Here is a 26,349-nt window from a genome sequence, read left to right on the forward strand (position 1 = left end):
ATCTATTAGTGTGTAACACTATACATGAGTGGGTACTGATTTAGAAATCTGCCTGTTCTCTTAAGTGCTCTAAACAGTTGAGTATGTTTGTACAAACATAAAAAAGGCAGAAAAAGGAACTGGCTAGTTGTTAGCCAAACAGTGGCTCCATTTTTATTAGCCTCACATGAATCTCTCTCTCATTTCCTCTTTATTTACTCTTTTCTGACTTAAAGGCTAGATGTACACCAAATATTCAACTTTCTTGTACTGATCTTTTGTAGAATTAATTGCAAAATGTGTGAGCGCTATAAAAGCTTAATTATGTTTCAATAGGGGAAGCAGTGCTCTGAAGATGAGTAAGTCACTTCTCCGAGTAACAAGCAGTTAAGAGACAACAAATAACACAGATCAGAGAAGTGGTTTAATCATGATCCCCAAATTATAGGCATTTCAAGAAGGTTGTTTCTGCCTGTTATTTGCGATGACATTCAAAGCTAACTAGCTGGCAGCTTGCCTTCAGCAGGTTGTTCTATGTGTAGCACAGAAACAAACAAAATGTGACCCAACAGCAATAAGAATACTGAAATCAAAATGATGGAATGGTGAGAAATGGAAAAGCCCCTTCCCTCCCTCCCCTCACCTCCCCCTTCAAAAGGAAAAGTGTAGGCTGTAGAAGAAAACTTGCAAAATAAATGTTAGAAACATATTTACTTTGAGGGATCCAACTCTACTAGCAACTCCTTTGCTTTCATCCGGTCGTCTAATTTGCTACAATGGGGGAAGATGGGTAAAAAAGACAGAAGAATAAAGAAAAAGTGAACTTAAAAAAATTTCCACACAGTCAGTTAGCAGTACATGCAAGACATCAATTTGACTCTCTGAGACATCTCTAGAGGACAAGGACACAGACTTTAATTTCTGGAATAAACGATGCTTTACCATGTCATTTTAAACTTCCCTGTTGATGATTTTCATTTAAATATTACCCATCTGGCACAGGTTTTACATGCCGAATTCACTAACAGTTTTTTAAAGAATACATTTTACTTATCTGATTTGGATATGGAGAATAATGAAGTCCTAAAACTAACTGGAAAAAAAAAAGCTGTATCTTTTACTACAGTTAGTATTTGAATCAAATCACATGATCCCACTATGCTATTACTGGGAGTATCAGGCCTGACAAGTATCATGACTGATACCTGACAGAATGCAATATAGACTCCTATTGATCCAGGCCTAGAGATTTTAGCCATTGCTATTAAGATTCCCAGTTAAAAAATTATGCTGCCCAACCAGAAAATTTTAATGCCAGACCAACATTAGATTTTTATTTTCAACATAAAATATATATACAATTTCTCTCCCAACATCTCCTGCCTGATTCTTTTTCCTTTATTATATAAGTTTTTTCCTAGATGATGCAGAGGATGGAAGAAACAAACGAAATAATAGCTGCTCTAAAGGCTTTATATTGCTAGCAGCATGTATAAAAAAACTCATTTACAGCAAGAGTTCCTTTCAGAATTGCTGAATCTAGTAAATAAATCTTTTTTATTGCTGCAAAATTAAACCTATGTCAGGTCATTTGAAGTAGAGAGGAAGAAGACAAGAAACATGACTTGAGGAATATTCTTCTTCTTGGTAGTCTGAGTTGAGACTAAACTGAGTTTTTACTATCTGATGGTTGTTCCATATTTTATACAAAATAAATTCAGTCCCATCCAACTGCGGTGGATCCTTTTCAAACCATAATAACTGTCATTCCTTTTGGACATCTCAGAAAGGAAGCCAAAGACTGAATAAGCCATGGAAATTCAACTATGCTTTAGGCTGGCCTGGGGCAAAAGCAAAACCTATATTGCCACCACTTGATTCTATCTGACCAACAGACAAATGGCGAATTACATATTCAAAACACAGTCAACTGATACTAAAAAAAAAACAACCTTGCACTAGATTCTCAAGAAAGTAATGCAACCAAGCAATAAGTTAAGGTTCTAACTACTCAGTTCTGATAGGATGCACACTAATAAAATCCACCGGAAATGTGCATGTAAATTGTTGCTTTCCTTCGCTAGTCTTATTGCATTAGAATAGCAGCTGCTTTGAACTCTCTCAAGTGAAACATCCACATTATCATTATGGTGAGACTCCAAGCAAATCTGCAAGCAATTCTAGTATTCTGACCAAGAACAAACTGTCATTCTTAAACAAAATAGGTCTCCTTTAGAATCTTCCCTAATTCAAAAGAAAAAAAAGCCCCAAGAAGAAAAAGGGATCCTTAGTTGAAAAGAAAACAACAGGAGTTAGAGTAAAGATAATTGGATCAGCCGCCTAGTTCAAATAATACTTATCCCAGACTATAAGACAAAATGAAGTAGAACCCAAACTCATGATACTAATTCAAAACTTTTTTCAAAAATAATATATTCAATTTTTCTCTAAACAGTGAGAAATGTACTGAAAGAAAAAACAAATGCTGATAATGTCACACAACAATGTGGAATCAGAACAATGTGAAAAATGCTACATATTACAGAAACTTGGGGAAAAGTTGCAAGAGATCATAATATGCATTCCCTCCAGGGTAGATTTTTTTCTTTTGACACCTACCAGTGCGGGTAGTGTGGCAACTCGAGCTGCGCTGACAGTTTAGGATTCAGTCAGAGATGAGGTTGGGGATGTTACAGGTGCATAAAATTGACATTATTTACTCTCTCTCTTCAAAAAATATGGAAAAATATGTACACAAGCTGTACATTACAAATAATTAGATTAAAAATGCTTGAAAATCTAAAATATAAAGAGACAGCCTAAAGTTAACTCTTGTTTTACATTCATGCCACAGTTAATTTCCAAGATAACATGTTTTCTATGGGAACCTTGTGCTATTCAGAATGCAGTTTGGATGCTTCTCAAGGTATAATCAGAATGATCTGAACATTGCACAAACTATACCAGATCTGCTCTGGGAATTAAAAGGGTATTGACAAAAAGGCAAGGGATTTGAAAGGAAATGCAGGAACTGAAAAACTGCTTTTTCATGACAAATGCTAGAGAAAGAAATTCAGGTTTATCCTTATTTTTAGTAAACTCTTCCTGTAAAATGTCCTAGAAGTTGACTGACAAACTAGAATTTTGGAAAATTGCCATGGATTACACACTCCTCATTTCTCAAACACTCAGCTTGATGCAAGAACCCTGTCACAGACAAGGTGTGAATACTTGCAGCTAGAAAAGATCAGAGCAGAAATACTGTGTGCATGTGTTCTAAGTCAAAAGCATTGACACCAGCCAGTAAGTTGTGTGATCTAGAGCAGGTCTCGTGATTTTTCTATCGCTGATTTGTAATGTGAAAACAATACTTCCTTCTAAGCAAAATGTAGGACTGACAAAAAAAAAAAAACCTGAACAGTGAAATTGCAAATAAATCTCTGGATCTCAGGTTTTATGATTACTATTTATTACTTTCATATCACAATACAAGCTAAACGAATGGATTATGAGATGAGGCAGAAGCAATACTAAGCAGTTATTGTCAAACGTTACCCGAAAGAAGTGAGGGTTTTGGAACAATCTGAATGAGCTAAATGAAGATATTTAATGCAAAGAAGGAAAGAAACATTCCAAGAGACTGGCAGGGAATAACGCAGCAGCAGTTAAGGTAAGTGCATTACAATTACATCCCTTTCTTACTCACAAGGTAACAACAGCAGGAGTTAATAGCTAAGGATTAGTCACAGATGTCTCTGTCCTGAACCCTGAAGAATAAGCTGAAGTTTAAACTTCAGTAGAATGAGATAGGAAGCCAGTGGAAAAGAACTTACCAAGCAGGGAAACCAACAGAGAGCAAAGAAGGGTGCTCATAAATACTTAATGGACTTGTGAAAAGATAAACAAAAGACCTGGTTACCGTCGAACAGGCACTTCATATTTTCCAAGCAGACATCTCATATATGGTTTCATTACTACTGCTCTGCCTTCTAACATAGCCTATGAGGAATTCACCTGCTTACTTTTACCCTTTATTTTACTACTGAAAAGAAATTTACAAAACCTACCCGGCTGTTGTCAAAATGTATATAAGCCAGCAGACCTAATCACAGGTCATAAAGAAAGAACAGCTCTGAACTAATCTTAAATTCTGGCTTTAGGTGGACTTACTTAAAGGAAGAGTTGCAGAAGAGGAGAAAACCTCAGATACTTAGCTCTATCCATCTTAGACTCCTTCCACTTCCTGATAATTTACTTACTCTGTTTTTGGTACACTAAAGCTTCCCGGCTTACTGCTTCTGACAAATAAGCCTGAATTTCACAGGATCTAAAGCTTTCAGAAGTAGGTATTTATACCCACATTCACCAAAAGGCTAAACCTCTTCACATTTTGTTCCAAAATCCTGACAAATACATAAATATTTGATATGGATAAAGCCTTTTTGATAGGATCAAACTATTTAACTACAAAATTGAATAAATGCAACCCTAGCATTGGAAATTCTTTACGCTAAGGGTTTAAAAAGATGTTTACTTCCTTATTCATTGGCTGAGGCAGGCAGTGTTGGAATCATGTTAATCAGAAACAAGACACTACACCACACAACATATGAACCAAGTTCTGATTATTTGTTGGCCATGTAAGAAAAATGTAAACCAGGGACTCCCACATGACCACTACCTCAGAGTTCAGTGATGAATGGTGGATAAAGAAAACTATAAATATTACTTGTAGAAACTTGTCATACTTCATTACACCACTGGGCCTGCAAATAATTGTTTTTGCATTTGCCGCATGCATTACCCCACACATCCATGGCAACTGTCTTGACAAATGTTTTCTGTTTTCTCAGGCAAAAAGAAAAAAGAACCTCCCAGTTTCTAGCAATGACTCCTTGAAGGTATTCATATAATCTAAAATTTCCTTAAGCTCCTAGCCTAGATGCTTTAGGGTATGTAAAGTCAAATGGTATGAATATCCACTACTCAACCCTAAATCATGAGACTTGCTTGCCCTATCTTTGTCAATGTGACTACACATATTGTTCATAAGTGTTTATAAAATTGTTCCTTTTTAAAGAAGGTTTCTGACTATGAAACAGTGACATTCACAAGTTCCTATATGCTGTGACAACAGACGACTTCCCTCATTTTTCCAGTTTTACCTGACATTAATTCCCTCCAGTTACCATCTGATCTGAAAACCCAGGGCATCATGGTAAGAAAGGAATGATCACTTTTGGAAATCTATAGCAAAACTGTGCATGTGATGTTCCTATTGTCATTGCATGGCCACTTCCTTCAGGAGGATTCCACAACATATTCCAAATGTGGCTTTTCCTTTTTTTCCAAGTGTTGTTCAAGAGATAAAGGTAAAATTTAGAAAAAGAGTAATGGGATAAACCTTTCTCCAATCTCATGTAGCTTAAAGAAAAATTCTATGATTTAGTGAAGTGGCAGAGGGATATATAAAAAAAAAATAAAAAAGATCTTTACGATATGTGCATTGAGAAGACTAAAACATAAAAGACTTACAGAAGAGAAACTAAATATGAATCATAATTAATTGAAACAGTCCCCACACAAAGTGGTTTCAGAGGATACAATACAATTAAGTATAGAGATGGTTAGGAGATATCAGTAATATGTCATCAAAAGCATGGAGATTCCTCAAACTGATGTAGCGCATTCTACTAGAGAAGGAGATGGTCCAGTGGGTGAAGAGAAACCATGAAAGCTGTAGATTTTATTAAACCATTCTATTCCAGGAAAAAATTTCTTGAAATCTTTCACTCCAATTCTCACACAATTCATGTTGACAGAGACATATATCTGAACAGTATAGCCCAACTGGCAGTGGTTTTACATCAGTTGGCTAGGAATAAAAAAACTGATGCATTAGTAGGAACAAATAAGGGTAGTGAATACAAAGGAGAAGGTCAAATCTTACTAACATGGAAGGTGTTTGTTCTGATCCTTACCAATGTTTGTCAAAATTCATGGTACAGAACAAACTTAAGAAATGTAAAGGACAGTAACAACCAGAAACAAGGAATAAACTGTCAAATATTGTGAAGTTGGTAAGAAGTCATTTTAATTAGTGGAGTAATTACATAGTGCTTGTTAACACATTTGGGGTGGGATACTGTGACTTCCCACATTATAATGATATATATAAGATATATATAAAATACTCATACAGGCAGTATTTTCCACAATCCTTACTTGCCTGATCAACAGCAGAAAATATCAATACAGAAATCTGAACTCCCACTACAGTTCTCCTCTCTAATAAGAGCAGTACCCTACACCAAGTGAGCAGTTGCTATTGCTAACAAGGAGCTTAATATATTTTTAATACTGAAGTTAATTAATTTCTTTTTAGTGAAAACAATGCATTATGCATAACTTTTACATTCATCCATGAAAAAGAGACTTCTACTTGAAGAAATTTTTACTTCTGCAGTTTTAGGCCAGATAAACATCAACACCCACACATTTTTTTTAATTTTTCACTTTTTTAAAAGCTGGTACTACTACTTACACTGTTCCATGTGCAGATGAAGGAGTTAACACAGTGCTGGTAGACCAATCAGTGGCACAAATTAAATGCCAATATTTTGCAGTTTTGCAGTTTAGTACAAGAATATCATCACCCGATCAATGTTCTATTAACAGATCTAACACCAAAGATAATGTAACTATGTCCTCCTACAGGAGTTTTTGTAACATATTGGTTGTTTACATCAATATGTTTTTCTTTTTTTGCAAATATCTATTGACTTTAGTGATATTTAATGGTCAGATTTAAAAGCTAAAAGTTGGCAGGTACAATGCACAACCAGGGCAATATCAATTATAATAAATACAAACATTACATGTTATGCCACTATTCTTAGAGACTTAATATCCTAAATCTCATTTACACTAGACCTCAGGGCAAATGAGAGTCAGGTTCTTATTTTCACTATGCAGATAACAAAATACACAGACTTTACACTGGCCAGATCCTGAAGAGGTTATAAATGATGAGTAACAAGACAGAATGGCTACTTTTGGCAGAGACATACACAGTCCAGCCGGAAATGTATGAAAATTACGTATAGTCTCCTACAGCTTTCAAGGAATGTTGGAAATCAGCAGGCTTAATTAGCCTGCACAGAGCTGTGTGCTGCCGGGACTAGACTCCTTATCCAAGCAAATTGATTCAGAAGAAGTTGAAGTATTTTACACTTTATTACACAGCGGACATCTGCGCATAAACATACAGAGGGTTACCACAGGGTCTCCAAACCCTCTTACAGCCACATATCCTCCTTGTCCCAGAGCTTCCAGTTGCACAACCCTCCTGCCATACAGCTCAAGTTCCCCAAATCCTTCTAGCCATGTAAGGCAGTCTTGTCCCAGTTCACCCGATACTACTCAATCCTTACATCAGATTTCTCAAATCAATACTTTCATTTCTCTCACTTCAGCCTCACTTTGGACTTGCTTTCATTAGCTGCTGGTACATATTGCTGCCCTGACACCTGGAGCATTCTCTGGCCTTCCCCACAAACAACAGCTAAATTTACAGCTTTCAAAACCCCCCCCACACATTGCATTCATTAGAAATTCGTCTGGGTAAGCAGAGGAGCTCATGTTTAAGAAAAAAAAAATCCATGGTAAGTCTTAGGTGGTGAAGTTTTGAATTCTTTGTACGTACCTTTCCCAAACTGACAATTCAGTTCTGAACGTGTAGCTCTTTTGCCTTGCTGCCCTAAGTTGAACTGAAGTTCTAAAAGCTGAAGCACATACAGGACTGTTCATACTCAAACGGAGGACACTGTCCTTTAAATATTTTAGACAGTAAGCTAGCTCCTATCAAAGATACCTGGGTGGTCACACTGAAAGCTGCCTCATCAATGAAGTTACTTAGAAGTCACTGGTGGGAAAAGTAGGTTATAAAGTAAATCAGCTAAGATATTTGCTCTCTGTAACCACTTTTAGCTGCAAAATTAAGGGAGAGCTGTTTGCATTAGGGCTTAGTGTCAAAAGAGAAGATGCCATCTTTCTGAAAACAGATGGGCCAGTGAGACTTTTAAGGGAAGAGTAAATCTTACTAAGGAGCAGTGCATTTACAACATGTTTTCAAACAATCTGTAATATCTTGTACTTTATCCTGTGTTTAAAGCTACAGGAAATACACAAATCAAGCAATCAGATGATAAGCTCAGAAACTGGAGATAAGGTGGATTCTGGATTCTGTTCAGTTTACAGAAGCTGAAACAACATGAGCCTAAGTGGCTAGACACTAACAATAACATGGGAAGTGACGAAAAGGTCAGTCTTCGTCCACACTGATGGTACCTTTGAAACAACTCATTGTCCAAGGAGACTGCCTGTGAACTTCATGAAGCCAACAAGGTGTTGCAAAGAATTGCCATGCCAATGCATAGAACTTCTTGCTCAAAGGTTTTCCTCTTATTTTGAAAAAAGTATGTTTTAAAAGAAAATAAAATCAATCTTAACAAATAAACTGTAATGTCTGAATGGTGCAAACCTGAAAGAGAGACTGTGAACAGCTAGTCTGAAATCCTGCCAAACTTGTTACTGTTTATTATGGGATGCTTTGCATAAATCTAATCTAAGGCACTCAAGCCCAGTTTCCAACACAGTCCTTTGAGAGAAATAAGCTCCAACTGTAAGTAAGTGTTCCGAATTTCTCAAGCTAACAGTCACTACTGTTGCTGCTTTAAATAAAAAGCTCTTTAACTGAAGTATATGCAGGTTTCAGTTAATCTACATATGCATAAATGTCTGGAGAAACTCTTGTCATAGAACATGCAACACTATGAGTGATCAGAAATGGATAATCTTTTTCTTTCCTTTCAAACAAACAAATACACTGTTGAAACCTGACTGAAGAAATCAGATTCTACCCTATTCAAACTTTTTCATGAATGCCCCCTTTGAAGGGATAATATATATCTTATCTTTTAAAATTTAACTAAAATGATGAAAAAATATAAATAGAATGTTTGGTTTGACACCTCTGACCCTAACCAGTGAACATCACAACAAAGTAGAAGCAACTAATATTTAGGGCATTTATGGGTAAATTTTGGATGCAATAAATACAGGGATTGATTAGAACCATTGCCATTACTATTAATAATCTAAACACATTCTAATACCTCATCTTGAGGTACCTGTGAATGGAACAATAACTTCATAGTCATTCAATTTCACTCCGAAATTTTAACATGTCATCAGAATTTTGTCATGATTTCTGCAGCTATCATCTATTTTACAGAGGTAGAAATGTAGAAAAAATAAAATACTATTTTCTTACACTCTGCTTTTGAGGAACAAACAAAACTAGTTAAATAGATTGCTGATGTTCAACACAGGACAATTCCCTGGAGCACTCTAGTTCCTTCTCCATTTTCTTGCTGCATACACAAAATTACAATAGGGGTAATAGCATAAGATCAATATTCTATTACACAAAAAGTGGTACAACTAAATAAGAATTTTCTCAAACACAGACAGACCACTCGGCACATAATACCAAGTTCTCCCTGCAGATCCAGAACATAGTGTAAACCTAAGCCTTACATAAATTATAGAATAAAGGGCATCTAGCATACACTGTGAGAAAAATTGGGTAATTAGAAGAGTTAAGTATAAAACAAAGTTGTATTTAACAGGAGGAACAACTGTATTAATAAATTTAGAACGGCTGTTTATGAGAAGGCTGGATAAAAGATTTTGACAACTGTTGTTTTGATTCTAAAACCCATTATCTTTATTTTTTCATTTCCTGTTTCTGGGTGTGAACACTTAGTGATCATTACAATTTGGAACGGACTTGGAATGATAGGGATTACAACAATGTTTTCCAGTCTTTCTGGATAACTTTCTGGATAAATGCACTACAGTGCTTACTCTCATTGCCTGCTGGCTGTTGTTCACTTGAGGTACTCTAAACTGTCATTTAGTGCACTTAGAACAGGTAAAGTGGAACCACACCAAAAGAACAGGTAAAGCAGCACTGATATAGTACACGTGTTCCTCTGGTATGAATCTACAGTTCTTAGGCTCACCTGGGATAAAAGATTATGCATACACACATATGCATAGATTAAAAAAAAAAAAAAAGCAAACTGCCTGAGGGATGGAGAGGCACAGAAAGCAGATTAAACACACCAATTTGTATGAGTGGGAACACTAAACCACACAGTAAGTAGCACAAATGTTCTCTTCCAGCTGGGAACATAGAAATTTGGCAGAAGAGTGCTAAAGAACTTGCTGTACCTTAGCATAGCTTTTCTCAAAACCTTCTGGGGAAAGACTTGTTAAAAATAGCAACAAATCAAATACCAGGCTGATGGATATAGCGTGAGAGTCTACTAAGTGAATGGAAACTCTCATAATCTGACAGCACTCTCTCAGGCTAAGTCCTAAAGGACAGTGTCTTTTCTTTTCTGCTTTGGACAGACAAATAGATGAAAGACTATTCTCATTAGGTGGATCACTGTGCTGACCTAAAAACGCAAGTGTAACATGATTTTGAGAACTAGGCTTTTGCAAAGAGAAAGCCTGTCTGCTTGGGCAAAAAAGGTACCAGAAACACCTTGATATAAAACAGTTACTACAAAAAATTCTCACAATTGGTTTAAGGTCTATGTCTCAACATCTTGTAGAAGGTATCTCGTAAGCTCCGTGCAAAACCTGGCACACACATCTTGGAGTAAATGGTTTATATGAGCCTTGAATTCAGGCTCAGTTTTACTTTTAGACAAACAACCAATTTCTTGGATAGTTGTTTTTAGACCAATAATGTTGTAGACCAACAATGGCTTCACTGTTATACAACATAATGAAACTGCCCAATTGCTTGGCTACATGAAGATAGATTTGATCTCAGCTGAAAAGTATTTGGAATGGATAGGGATGCAATAAATCCATAGCAAACAGGTCTCCAATTCAAATATGACTAGTCTTGAAAAATACACTTTTCCTTCTCAATAGACAACAGTACGATCTACTAAGGAAGACAAATGACCATCTTTCATCAGCCTCTTGCTAAAGCACCTTTCTGACTGAAGATAAGTTGACAGATAGCTCAAATAGATTTCTTGAAATCCTTTGACTCTGTTTTCTCTTAGGGAGAGGAATAAAAAGTCATGTCAAGAAGTTTACTAGGACTATGGCAGAAAGCCTGCGAGAAACAAAAATGAAGAAAACTATTTTGTCTAGGCTAGAAACTGTTAAGTACCAAATACACCTTGCAAAGGAATTTAAAACAAGGAGTAAAAGATTCTTTAGACTTACAAATAAAAAAGATAAAGTAGAAATCTAAGGTTGGGCAGAGATCAAAGGTAACCAAGGTAATAAAAAAATAACACCTTGCCTGAATTTTCAATATGGATAATAATACACGACATGGGAACAAAGGCAAGATAATCAACAGAAATTAGTATAAAGCTGCATTACTTTTGATAAGCAGCTGCTTTTATAAATAGAGGAAATGTGGGATAGGAACATACAGAAGGTAAAACAGTTGTTGGATGGCAAAGGAACGACTAGGTGGAAGATGACAACATGTTTTGCTTAAAGGGGGAAAATTAGACTGAAGAAAAGTTATGAGTATAGTTTCCAAATGTAGAGATTGATTTTATCCAGTATTTTCAATAACATTTTTGACAAAAAAGTGCTCTCAGATGAATTTGGGAGATACGATTGTTATAGAATATTGAAATAATCTCATCAGCAGGTATCTGATAACCTTGAAGACTGCTGTAAAAGAAATGGGGTGAAACTTAACACAAAGTTCTGAACTAATGTGTATCTTTGCTATGAGGGCAAGGACTCACCAGTTGGGAAAAAGACAGAGATAAGCCCATTCTACCGTACACTGATAAAATCTCATTTAGTTTTGATCATTCTGAGGAAGGTGAAATCAAGCATAAATGAGAAAAGACTTGAGGCAGTCTTTTTTACAAGGGGAAACTGAAGGAGCTTGACTTAGTTAATCTATAAAAATGAAACTGAATGAATGATTCTATGCCTCCCCTCTATACATCTTAAGAAGAAATAGTAGAAATTATGGTACCTAATCTCAAGATTCAATCCATGAATCAGAAAAGAGCTATTTAAATAAAACGGCCAATAGTGACAAAAACTGAGCAATGGAAGAGTGAAATTCTAAAAGAAGCTTGGAGATAGGATTGGAAACAAGAAAATATTTTTAGTTTGCCAGTCTTAAATAGAAGCTTAGATTCACTGAACCAGGAGGTTCCATTTACTTTTACGCTCCTATTTCCTAAAAAACTTTTCAAAGGTGAAACTGGACCTGAGAAACTATCACACTTGCTACAGAATCTACAACTTGAAGGCGTTCCCATATTTATATTAGCCATGAGAAAAGCTACGTCTGTCCTTGAGACTCTTGCTTTTCTCTCACATTTTGCATCAGGTAGGTGCTACCTTCTTCTCTAATGGAACCAAGGAACACTTACCTCAGATGATACATTAACCACAGGAACATGCGCACCTTGAAATAGCTTTCCTGGTCTAAATACCAGTTTTTGCTCTTGCAAACACATACCTCCTCCTGCTGTTAGACCACCACTTCTCATAGTGCTTTGGGTTGTACGTGTACACCAAATAGAATATATTATTATTATTATACTGCCAATCTGTGGAAGCATGGCATGATGTCAGGACTGTGATGTGCAAGTACCTGCTTCAAGAGTAAACAAATGTAGGCTTTCCCTTAAGAACACTCGTTGAATAATTAATAGATATGTTAAGATTAGTATGAATGGAGAAAAAAATGGAAATGCATGGGTGTGGAAGCACCAGAAGGCACAGCAGAAGAAGGAATACAACAACAACATGTGTTGATGGCACACAGATTAGAAGTTCATTCAGATCACAGCATTCTATGCAGCTTCTCAGGATACCCAACCAGAGAAACAAAAGACAGTCTAAAACAAGGGACAGACTAAAAGAACTCAGACTAAAAGAACTAAGCCACTGAGAGATGGTGTTGGAATGATAAAAAATAGGGTTAGACAAGGAGAACAAACAACAGCACAGTGAATAAATCCTTGATTCAAGAGGTGGAGCAGGATGGAAAAGGAAAATCCTCATCACTGTCAGCTCCTAAAGCATATAAAAGGCACACCAACTAATGGATTAGTATCCAGCCTAAGAAGAAAACAAGAGAGGTGGTAGAGGACTTGCCCCACATCCTACAAGTGTTTACAAGGAATCCTGACCAGACCAGGGGGATACACGTCTGGATGCCAGACTACTTGAACGCACGTATCTTGGTGTCTGTGAACTTATTCCAAGAATGTCACTGAAATCATTTTTGTTTTCAAATAACATCACCTAACTCTCCTATAAGATCTGGCATTGAATTTTGCTACATTGTTGCTAAATAAAGAAAGAAATAACTGGAAAAAAGAGAATTGTTGGCCTATCCCTGAAACCATGGTTTGAAATTTCTGATTTTTTTTCCCCAGAAAAGAACACAAACAAGAAGTGATGTGGAGAATGCCATATGCAAAGGAACAGAAGCAAGCCTGTCCATGACTGTGCTGATGATTAAGATCAGATTAGTGTAGGAAGGACTGCTACAGGAAATTACAGGATTAGTAGAGAGTGAGACACTAAAAAAGAGAAGTAGAGGAAAACCAAACTCCTACAAACAGAACATGTGACTTTACAGAAATTCAGCAAAAAGATGCAAGGTAGTTATATTCTTGAAATCATATTTCATGAAGAAACAAAAACAAATCAGTTGGCACAGGTAATGAGAACTGATATCCCCAAAAAGAAGAAAGAAATGAATGGAGAGGGAAGTATATGTTGCTCCAAGGGGCCAGCTCCAGCAACATATCAAAATGGTCACTAGACACAAAACAGTCTTAACAAGAGAGTCAGTGACAGGACCAGAACTAGATACATTAAAAACAGAGCTAGCAATTCTTTCTGTAGAGGTGCATTCACAGTCATTTCAAAAAGAAGAAACTGGGTGAAAGGCAGACATAACTAACTACATTGCTGTTTGGAAAAAAACAAATCAGAAAGTTTAAACTCAAGACTTATTTTCGATAGGAGTTGAAAAGGTGTGGATAAGGAAACTAAATGAGAGAAGGATGCATAACTTTTCCTTTTCTTAAAGTAATGCCAACCTGAAAGTATCAGAATGTGAAAAAAAAACATGTCACATTTGAAGAAAGCAGAGTAATAAAAAGTCGTAGTCCCAAAGCTAATAGAAAAAAGAATTCAAGGAGGCACTGAGAAGTTGCTGTAGCATAAGCAGCAGTAGGTCAGAACACATGCAATGCACTTGTGAGTTAGGAAGTCTGTAGTAAGAGAATATTATCTTCTGGAGGGATTACCTATGCAGAAAAGTTACTATTTGAAAAAAAAATTATTTTCATGGAAAGACTGAAAAGCTTCTTTCTAAAGTGTTTCAAAATTTCACTAGACTCAGCAAAAGATGGAAATCTGTAGCTTAATAAAATCTCAGCCCATTACTGAGAAAGAGAAATGCAGGAAATAGGTTGTACATGACAGCCTCTTTGTATGTATCTGTACATAGCAGGTCTGAAAAGCAGCTGATTCAATGAATTCAAGAATTGTTCTGGACAGGTACACGTAACCAATTCCTAACTGCTCTAACATCTCTCTTTAGCCCTGCTGTAAACAGTTCTTGGGCATGAGACAAGGAAGGCAACCAGATTTTGGTGCTGCTATTCTGTTTAATACAGATTCTGGTTACTGCTGAATATGAAAAATATGTATTCAGGAAAAAAGAAACTAAATAAAACTAAGTCAAATAAGTTGACTATTGAAAGTCAATGTTCAGCTTAAACACGATGACATAAAGCTTTATTCTGTCCCTCTAGAGAGCTGCTGACGGGTCTATTTCGGTATTTACAAAAAAGAACTCCTGTACTTTCCAAGCTTCCTACAAAGTGAATCTTCTGTTATAAGAAGGGATTTTAGTAGACTCTGCTTTTATTATTTACAATGCATTTGGGTTTTTTTGACATTCCAAGCCCATCAAGCTGCTTATTTCTTAGTTTCAATGTCTCACTTTTGAAGCTGTGGCATTTAATGCCACAGCTATATAACAACAATCACTATTCTTAAGGAGAATATAAACTGAAAACGAGACTTGTTAGGACTCAGTCACTCACATGCTTCACCAGGACTAAACACTTGAAATAATGAAAAAGAAAGGGCAATGACTATATGGGAAATATTCCGTTATCTTAATTAGTAACTGATTTGGAAAACACTGCTGCGCTGTATTGAGGAGAACCTGAGAGGACACCGGAGACTGACACACATTAGTAAGCAGGATTCCTCATCTTAAGACAATCCTGGCTATTTTCTACTCCAATTTGCATTCTCTCGGTATCTCTTTTCACTAAATATCATTTATGCTGGAATGCGCACTGAAAAAGACTATGAGGAAATGAAACCCAGAAATAATCACGGAAACACTGGAATTTCTAACAGGATCAGATCGATTTATCTAGTTAAGTATGCGTGTTCATAAACAGCTACCTGTTTTACAAGAAAAAGCAAGAAAGCCTTGCTGTGCCTGGAATGTGATTTCACCTGCCTAGATCAGCCTAGCAATTTAAAACATCCTTTCCATTTTTCATGCTCCTCCCCTATATGATAGCTCTGCCAAAGCACTTGCTGCTTAGTTAAGCAAGTTCCCAGGTAGCAAAGATGACAGCATAAGAAAACTTCAAATTCATAAATAAAGAAGAAAAACATTACTTGCAGAATTTAGTGCATGCTCCCCTTCAGAAGGTCAACAGGAAAAAGAAATCATCAGGCCAGTATTAGCATTTACTTTTTGCTAGAACAATGAAATATCACCAAATTTGCCAAGATTCCTAAAGTTGGATACATATTCTTAGGATGTAACCACCCAGCAGCTATAAAACAGAGGAAAACTAAAAGATGAGCAAGTACACCATTTTATTGCTCACTACTTTAATTAATCAAAATACCTGATTAATTCAGGCAGCATTTAGACACAAACATGTAACTGCTTCTGTCTGCCTATACAGAATATAAACACTGACTACATATTACAGAAGTACAAATACTAGTACTTTTAGATTAGGAAAGAAGGCTTTGCTAAAGATAAAAAATGAAATGCAGCTCTAGTGGAACTGTGTGGAATAATATTAGCAAAATTTAGTCATTTTGAATACTACAATTTGAATAATTTCTAGAATGTCCCACAAATGCCAAATGGGTATTTGATTCTGAGGCAATGGAATAATTCAAGAAAAAGCAGTAAGTAATATGTTAATGCTGCTGTTACAATATGTTAAAAGCAAGAGTATAAAATCACTCATAGTTCAGTATTTACCTTAAAAGAATGTTTTTCCTTAGAAATATTTAGGTAAGGATTTTTTTGTTGTTCATGGCAGGAATTCTATTCTTTGGATACAACAGTCCAGGGCTCACATTTCTCATAGATTGTATAAGTATTTCAAACAGATTACAAATTTTAAAATACATTCACACTTGCCATATTGTTTTCATCTGGATGATCATCTTAAGAAGAAATAGCAGAAATCATGGTACCAAACATATACATTTATCTCACCCAATGTACATAAAATATCAACATTATGGATAAAATTACAGATTGCCAAACCATGTCCTAAACAACAACTTAGTATTATCTAAGAATTTCTGGTAAGCAATCTGATCTTTTTTCAACTGAAAAAGAAATAATTCACATAAAAGTATTTTCTCAACTCTACCTGTTCCCATCTAATGTCATTACTTCACACAGAAATTGCATATATTCAAAGTCACAATGCTAGACTAAAAATATAAATCAAAGTTAGTTTTAGTTCTAAGTTTGTAACCCATTTTACAGTGTGGAAAACTGGCACCGATGTCTAGAGATGACTGAGATAATAAAATATATTTTGCCACAGAATTAATTCTCATTAGTCTGTTATTTTGTTAAAAGTCATTGAAATGTATTCCTGGTGATAATTTAAATCCTGTTCTTGGTCTTCCATATCTGCTTCATTTGACTTTGACACACAACATGGGTAAAAATTAAATATTGATTATGCCATTTAAATATGGGAGAAGCAAAGGCTTGAACTTGAAAGATGCAATTTTCTCTCATAGTAATATCATCTTCCTAAGAGTAGAACAAAATGAGAAGTTTAAAGGATTGACTCAGTCCTTTGCTTTGGATGTACTCATTTAAGCTATCTGAAGTTGTAGGTCTAAAATTGTATGTTGCAAGTTTAAAAACAAAATGAAACAAAAAAGTCAACATTAATGCAAACACTAAAAAAAACTCCATACTCGTAGAAATAATTTTACACTGACTAATGCATTGCTTTTGTAGCTGAAAAGAATGCTGTATTTAAGAACATACATAGACAACATTACAGTAGGATCTCATAATCTGAGTAACTATTTAAAATTACATGCAAAACTTGAGAGCCTCTCTGTACCATCCTTAACTTTTGTCATGTGGGTATTCAGCACATTCATTTAGCCTTTTTGAGAAAGCAGTGTAATTTAAAGAGGGCCAGAACTATATTGTAGAAGGTAAAAATATCAGTTACAATCACTATCAACTTCACGGCTGAATGACTGAAAAAAGGTGCATTGTTAGTGCAGTTTCCCCCTGAGTAAAACTTAGGATTGCCTCTATATCTGAATATGGTTTAAATGCTCCTTGAACCATACTGGATTTTGCTCAAAACCCAAATGCAATTTGCAGAACAAGCAAGAGGCTCTATGGAGATTTATCAACCGCTTAAAGAACAACTGAGGGTGCTTACTTTGGGGGATTTACCCAAAGATCGATGGAGCAGTCCCAATGAAAATTTGTCTTGAAAAGTCCTGACCTCACAAAAGGCTATAGTGAAAAGGATAACTCCTTCTTTTATGAAAGAATTAAACTTGTGATGACTGGTTGAGATACATAGGCTCTAACTCACTATACATCATTTACTACTTTGTTAGATTTTTAGAAAATATGGAGGACAAAGTATAAACAGTTATGAAAATTTAAAATCATATTTCATATTTTGTGTCTGTCTACAAGCTCTGTGTGTATGCATAAACAACATTAATTTTTACAAAATAAAGTTATGAAAAGGTAAAGAATTTTCTTAACAGGCCAGTTAAGGCTGGTGGTGGTAGTGGTGGTGGTGGTAGCAGTGATGCCATCTCCCACACTTTCTCTCCAGTACACTCAAACATTAGCAACCTGCTACTTACTTAGGTTCAATATAGATCCCATCATTGCAGAAACTTGTTTTTTTTCTAAGAGGGACACAGAACTTTCTGCTATGCACATTTAGGACAAAAAACACAATAACAAAATGGTGCAACAAAATAAACTGGAATATGTAGTTCACAAAGATAACCAGTGCCTCTAGCTCTTTGGTGGGACCACAACTCCAAACAATATGCATGATTAAAGAAAGCTTTAAACTGCTTTTTGCTGAAACTTCCTCTCTTATGTTTCAGGTCATATATACAGGTTTAGGAGCTCTGAAATGAGTTTGTAAACCATAGCGTGAGAATATTTAAAAGACACACATTTGCACATTAGAGAAAAAACTGGATGCTATATTACAATTCAGCTTCATCCTCACTACAGTAAGGATCAAGAGGTCCACTGTGAATTACATTCATATTGCATTATTAGAAAGCCAGGATCCAGAAGGAAAAGCACAATGAGACAAGTGAATTCATTTAGACATACTGATAATCTTCAGGAATATGAATGAACCATATCTCTTGAGAAAGTCAGATAATGTTTGAGAACTTGAGGGTAACAGAAAAGGACTGAACATAAGGATAACAAGAGCGGATAGAGTTTTGTTTTCTTCTAAAGTAACAAGCAAAAAACCACAAGACCTAAATGGCAAAGGACCTCATACTTTTGTGCAAAATCCAACCGCTAGGTAATAGGAACAGGCAAGATTACCCTTCAAGTTTATTTTCTAGCGGCTAACAGTTGGGTTTTTTTAAATCTTTCTCCACAGCAGCTTGTACCACCTGCTTTTGGAAGACATCATAGAAAAGCTAGACTATTGCTCTGATCCTGCATGACAATTCCTGTGTTATAAAAGTGGTGGTGTTTCACGTGTTTTGAATAAAATCTGATTCTGCAGTAATAAATGAAAAATGTGGCCTAACATGAATTGACAAAGCTGTAGTCCAATTATGAGAAGAGCTCATCTCAGCTAATTTCCAACAGAAAAGCTTCAGATTTTTAAATCTGTTTCAAAATTCTCGTAGTTTCCTTTTCTAATCTCTGAATCTTTGATGATAGTCTAGGGGAGTCTGTTCTGCTTCACAACAGGCAGGCTTTACTCCTTCCCATTGTGATACCTTGCTTGAAATATGTACGCTTCATTTAGAGCTATTTTCTAGCAACGATAGCTCTTTTTTATGCCTGTTATTGGTCTCTGGTTTTCTTTGACCTCTTCTGTTTTGTCAAGAGGCAGAAAAGTGAGTGTAGTTTCTCTGTTTTGTACTCCTCTCCTGCTCTGAGTTCTAATGTAATATGCTTTGTGTTTTTATTTTTAAGTCACCAGGTAAGTGGCAATTTTTTTAGCCAACGAATGAAGGAAATGCAGACAGAATTCACTGAACCTCTTAAGAAAAGTAGGCTATATATATAATGAAGCTTACATATGCTATCCACTTAAATAATTTTGATTCTGTTATAGTGAAAGTGAGTACTGCATAAAACTATCCCATAAGCTAAATCAAAACATTTCTATGGGTGGTTGCCAGTAAATCTTGTTTGCTGACAGAAAAGAATGAGGTAGCAAGTAAGAAGAACCAGCAGATGCTGGCAGTCACTTTAGAAAAGCAGAATAATCCTCAAGGATCATGAATTAGATGAGGAAGAATGTTACTGTTTGCCATCTGCTACAAGCCTATTAATACGTCAGTATCTGGTGCCAAAGAAAGATCTTTGTGACATGAACTCATAAAGTGCATTCAGACAGAGAATTCTTCTATTGAAAGCAATCCTACTGAAAGTAAATATAACAGGCCTTGCCACTGGTTGATTCACTTAGTTTTTGATATACGCTATTTAAAGTTTGATAAAACACATTAATAGAGGTTACCTAAATGATTAAATGATATAGCATAATCAGTAAGAATTGAAAAATAATCCCACAAGGTTGGCATTAAAACTTTCTTTCTAGTCAATTTAGAGTTGTTTCCAAATGTCAGGCAGCAAATATCTAAGTTTGTGCAAAACAAGTTGGCTTGAAACTGTCTTAAATCCATCAGTACTAGAGTGGGGCAGAACTGCCCCAGCCCAGGCTAGAAATTTGCACATACTTTTTGTTGACAAAATACTATTTCCTTAATGCAGTTACTCAGTGGCAGGATTATCTACATTCCTTGGGACATTAAAGACATTCAGGGGATTAACAATTTCATATTCATGACTGATATTGCAAGAGAGAACATGGAACTTCAGTAACTGTAACATGTTGGTGGATCCACATACTAAATTGTGCAGTAGTACACGTGGAATGAACTATACTAGCTTGCATTTATCTGTTACTTAGAAAGATACATCCCTTGCATGCGAACCAACTTTCATTAGGAGAGGGAAACATCAATCTCATAGATCAGATGTTTGACATTGGAGCTTGCAAGGCATAAATGTACTTACTTTTGGTGTTGGGCAGGATGCAGTGGAGAGACGAGAGGTGGCCTGGGCACGAGGAGATTCTGAAGGGGTAGTGCTGAGAGAGGCTGTATCACGTGGGAGCACCTGAACGCCACGAGAGATAATGGAATCTGGAATCTTAAAAAGGAGAGAGAGAGAATTAATAGTAAAAAATAGACTATATTTAAAACTTGTTCAAAATCTTGCATCTAGAGCTGTTTAGATTAACCCATGCCAGTCTGCACTCTACCTTGTTGTAGACAACCTACCTAGGTTGTAAAGCCACATTCTCTTAATTTCAGTTACAAAGCCCTAGCGTATATATAAAATCATATTCTAATGAAAGATGCATAGAACATACTACTTATCCTGGAAAATCCAGAATCAGTTACACTGCAATATGCATAGATTAACTATTTCTTATAGTTGTACTATGTATAGATTAACTATTTTTTGTCATTAAAAGTCAGATGGTTATAATGGCCCCATGAGCCAGGAGCTGCCTCCTAACCACAGTTTAAAACCTTCCAGTGCAGAGGACTTTTCACGTTGCTAATTTTCCTCTCCTGCTCCCTAGGAAAGCCCTGAGCAATGGATAGCTGCCACTAGCGCTGCATCCTTTGGCTACACGCTCTGAAGGGGTGACCCTAGCAGGGTCATTGAGTTTGCAAGGGTTCCGAAGGCCATAGTCCCTACTCATAAGAAAGGAAAAATAATTAAAATAATTAAGAAGAGAGAGAGTGCAGAAATTAATGTCTGACATCTGAGGGCATGTTTGCCAGGGAAAGACTTTTTATTCAAAAACAAAAGGAATAACCTTGAGTTAGAAACACTAGGTTACACCTGGTGGATCATATTTTACCTTAACCCCTCCCTCCATGCATGTTAGACTTTCTCATGTTTATAACTTAGAGTTGCGTGGAAACAGATTTTGTTCCCAGTGCACTACAAACTGTTACAAAAGTAAAAAACCATAAATACATCAGCCAAATGGGCATTAGCAATCTTTGCACCCAAAAGTTACATACCAGTTTCTTTAGCATTAAGAAAGCCGTAACGTATTGAACGTGAGATTACAGTCTGTTAAGAGATATTACCTATTACAAATATGTAATTCTTGCAAAGTTACCCTAATTCATATAAATATGAACTGAGTAAATCTAAAGGGATAACGTGTATATGCAAGGATTTGCAATGTCTGGTGCCTGAACTGCTAATACTTTTTCATGATCCTTTGTTTTTGCTTCTTACATTTCTGACCTTAGGAAAATAAAATATCTTCACTTGAAATTTCCATGTGTGAATCTATGAGTAATCTTGAGGAAAATCTGAGAGCAATTAGGTAAAGCACATAAGAGATATGAGTCTGAAAAAAAAAGGTATTTTAGCCTTCTGTTTTTCTACTTTTGTTTGCAGCGTAAAGTTCTGCACAATAGAGCTTATAAACCTGCAGAGATCTCAGGAGCAGAAGTCCTGAGTGATGGAAAAACAACTAGTAGGATCCATTTATGAAAGACGTTTGCAGTAACAGTCCTTCCACTATGACTCAAGCAGGAGTCTCCAAAGAATAGCCAATCTCGGCTTGGGAGAACAGTTACTGGTGGCATTGAACAACACTCTTAGTCATTCCTCACTAACTGACCCCCGGAAGTATGTATGTTCCCCTTCACCAGAGGATGTTCTAGAAAATAAGAAAGTCAGAGTAACACTTGCTATCCCTTAGGGAGTATCTGATCCTCCTCTGTTGGGATATTGCAGCAACATGGGAAGTTCCTGAGAAATGAAGAGGGGAAAAAAAATCATTCCTCACACCTATTGTACCACCGGGTCACAATATGCTTCCTTTTCTTTACAATTCACATTTCTAGCCAGTTTGGTATGTTCTGAGGAAGAGTTTTGGTTCCAACTTCTTTGTGGTGTTTTAGAGAAGATTATTCTACTGGAGCGACTATTAGAAAGCAGCCAACAAAGGAGATAATAGATCATAAAGGCAAAACTGAAGCTGACAAAGAGTGTTAGTATAGTAAGGACCTATACAAATTTTTACAAGTAGCTTTTAAAGCCAGATACCTTACTTTCTTGACAAAATTGTACAAAGCCTGATGACAAATATTTTGAAATTACAATTCACTTTTAGCTGTCTGTGGAAATGGTAAACAAGGACCCCTGTTTTAACAAAGTCCTTCAGAATTTTTGTCCTAATGCCCTTTTAAAGTGTTAGACTTATACTCAGGTTTTACACCAGATCCATTATAAAAAGCAGCAGAAAGATTTCATGTTTTATTTTAGAAAATATTTTGTTCTTTTAAGAAAATATGAATGTTGAGCTCTAAGGAGAGACATAGAAATTGCTTGAACGAATGATAATACTATCACCAGAGGTATAAATAAATCCTTAAAAATGTAATTGAGAGAGGGGGATTTCACTGCTTTAGAACAAGTGCTTTCTGCTCTACTGCTGTGTTTCTAAACTGAAAGTATTTTTGTGCCAGTCATTTTCTGTCCGCATTAAAAAAAAAAAATTTCTCCTCAGAGGATCTTTACTTAAGTAACCTGCACTGCTATTTCCACTATAAATTATGGAGTCAGTAAAGTTTCTCATTACTATGGAAGATTATGCTCTGGATATTTTCCTCTCCAGAAGCAGTGCTCATCGAGCCTCTACTTGGAGTGTTCTGGTTTGCTGCAAATGAGACCCCAGAGAGGTGGTTTAAATAGGGGCAAACAGGGACAAAGATATTCTGATTAGGCAAACAGTATATGGTCTGTAGTCAGGAGCACCATTTTCCTTCTGTCCTCTTTTTCTCCTGAAATTCCATCTTAAATATGTTAAATACACAAAAAGGTTGACATTCTTAAGTTTCATACTGGCATAGCTCTGACACTACCTACAACTTTTAATGCCTCCTTTTAATATCCATGATTAAGGACAATGCTGCCAAAAAGCCTAAATTTTGATAATGGCATCAAACTAAAAGGATAGGAATAGTTTTAAATCCTCAAATAAGACACTTTTTTTTTGCTCCTCGGGCAAAAGGTTGCATGTATCTTGATGTAATTGTGTATGGGTCCATTACCTCTTTCACATACTCCACATGAGATTCCACAATACAAACAGAATATCCCTTTTGTAAATGATAGCAAGAACTAGGTCTCCCTGAAGTTACTCTGGTTACTGCAGAGTAACTAAATGTTATCTATTGTCTCATTCCCTGTAGGCAAATAATTAGCTTTTTAAACTCTTTCAGAACAAAAAACTCTCTCTGCAACAAAATAACTGAGACAATTCTAGTCTCCATTGAACTGCATCTGAAGTTCTTAAATTTTGACTGTGAGAAAATGAAAATCTAGGTAAATTTTCAGCTGGGACAATAATCAGCTAAGTAAGCTGAAGACGAAGGGAAAATATGATTGCAGACACTTCATTTCAATATAAATTATTCCCTAACCACTGTCTTTACAGAAAATACAATTACCATTAAATAACCTATATATAAACCTATCTACTCTCTAAGTTTGATCTTACTAGCCTTCTTGGATACAAAATCTCACTGGAAAAATCAGGTTAGTTTCCAGTTATAACTTTTGCTCTCAAGGGATCTATTTTTCTAATGTGACAGCAGACTGCATTTGACTAAAAATAGCATTAATATTCTCTTTAAACCATCACAAACTACTGATTTCAGAGAAGGTACTAATATTTATACTGCATATACATAAATATACGAAAAATAGACTGCATATATACTGTTCAGTATGTGAGAGGGACAACAGAATGTGATTTCTATGTATACACATGTGTGAGACAAGGGGAATATCTTACTTCTTTCACTTATATTTAATATGCTTTTTCTTTTTAAAAATAAATTTAGATAATCTGCATCACTAGTCAAGTCAGCTTTTATCAGCCCTGTTGAAGAGTTCAGTCATCCTAGGAGATAAGCCTGGAGATCTGGAACAAGGAAGGACAGGAGTTTAATTGTATGTTTGTGGAGATTTTTTTTTTTTTAACTTCTGTGAAGCCATATTCTGAGTATGTTTACGATGTTTCCCCCTAAGAATTTTCAACTCATTTGCCAGTTTCAGTCAAATTTAATAGAGGGTGGCTTCCTCAAAACTCTAAGCAGAACACATTAAAACTCTTAAGTTTAGTGAAGATAGTTTCTGTTTACAGATAGCTGGAAAGGGAAAAACCCTTGTAACATATTAGCACAGAAAGAAACAAGAGCACAGCCCTATCCACCATCTCCATCAATTACTGCTTCTGAAATTTTATCTGGTATCAGCTTTTCCAGAAGTAGCTTTATATTGATTTAAAATATTTCCGTTTTGAGATTAGAGAATTAAATGCTGACAAGAAGGGGAGAAAGGAAAAGATATGAGCTCTTTATTCTCTTTTGTCCAGGACTGGAACAGATTGACAGTGCTGGCAAGGTACTAGGAAGATAAGCTGTGGATGGTAATTATGGTGATTGTTACACAAGAGCAAAAATATCTTAAAAATGTAAACAAAGGAAAGTTAAAAAAAGAACTTTTGACAAACTAGTCACTTTCTGCTCTGAGTGTGAAGAGCAGATTTGGGCTACAGAATGCACCATGCAATAGCTCAAGACTAATTAGCCAAACAGCACAGAAGCCAGGTTGATAGTTTAATAGCATGGTTCAGAGAGTGGCTGAATCCACTGTTTTAATGATCCTGAAGAATATAGTGTTGATATCGATATACATGCCTAGTTCATTAACCTCACCAGAAAAAAATGAAACTACTGGAATAAATGTGTGTACATATATATATAGCTTTATTGTTAGCTGTGTGAACTTTAAAGCCTCCTTTCCCATTTCCTGAATGACTTTTCAATAAATATGGTCATCATGTCCTAAATACAGCAGCATTATACCTTCTGACTGATGGTTTAAATTATTATTAGCCTAAGGGGCAAAAGTAGTGCAGCCTTTAGTCAACAAAACTAGTGATATATTGTCCCAAGAATTTACATTCAGTTTGTAGAATGAACTGGTCAGACAGCACATGTTTCTCTAGACCAACCACTGTAGGTTTCTCTAACCTACAGTCATGCATACAATAAACTTTGTTTTCTTCTTGATGTCACTACAGCCATTATTCTGTCTTGATTCACTTCTAGACTAAACCTTTGACAGATGGAAGAGAAAGTATAATATTTTGCTGGAGCCTGAGTTAAAACTTCCAGGTTATAATATCAGGGTGTGGACCAACTTGAAGTTGGAGTTACCATTTCTTTCCTATTATTCATTGAAATAGTTGCCTATTCTTCACTGGAAGCCAATAATTTGTAATGAGAGGACACTAGATCCTGACTCCTCAAGTCTTCTCTTCTGTTTTTGAGAAACAGTACTTCAAAACAGAATACAAGAATAAAGGAGAAACTGTAAGTGATGAAAGTAAATTATGAATGGCCAGTGGAAACGGTGCGTTATGTTGACACACAAGCTATTGGGGAAAAAAAAAGCAAAGCAATACAAACAAAGGGAAGAAGTTACCAAAATTTCATAGCTCTAAGGTTATGATTTTAGGAGATTATTTTAATCATATTCAATAACTGAATATATTAGGTGACAAAAGCCGATGACTGATCAGAACACAGGCTTTAAAGCAATGATTATCT

At 35.9% G+C, this 26,349-nt stretch overlaps 1 protein-coding gene across 28 annotated transcripts in view; it reads right to left on the bottom strand.

Moving 5' to 3' along the window:
• The window catches only part of GPHN (gephyrin), a 325,345-nt gene that overhangs the window by 86,973 nt on the left and 212,023 nt on the right, over window positions 1-26,349 (bottom strand). For 16 of the 28 annotated variants that reach the window (XM_068946263.1, XM_068946260.1, XM_068946257.1 and 13 more), the window contains 2 exons: window positions 20,708-20,842; window positions 694-750 (listed from right to left, as the gene is read on the bottom strand). In XM_068946263.1, the coding sequence (XP_068802364.1) occupies window positions 694-750; window positions 20,708-20,842 (192 nt within the window). The remainder of the gene's footprint in view (window positions 1-693; window positions 751-20,707; window positions 20,843-26,349) is intronic. The other 12 variants (XM_068946267.1, XM_068946262.1, XM_068946258.1 and 9 more) reach the window with 1 other exon arrangement.

This window comes from Struthio camelus, chromosome 5 (genome assembly GCF_040807025.1).
Source record: "Struthio camelus isolate bStrCam1 chromosome 5, bStrCam1.hap1, whole genome shotgun sequence".
Classification (NCBI taxonomy): domain Eukaryota; kingdom Metazoa; phylum Chordata; class Aves; order Struthioniformes; family Struthionidae; genus Struthio; species Struthio camelus.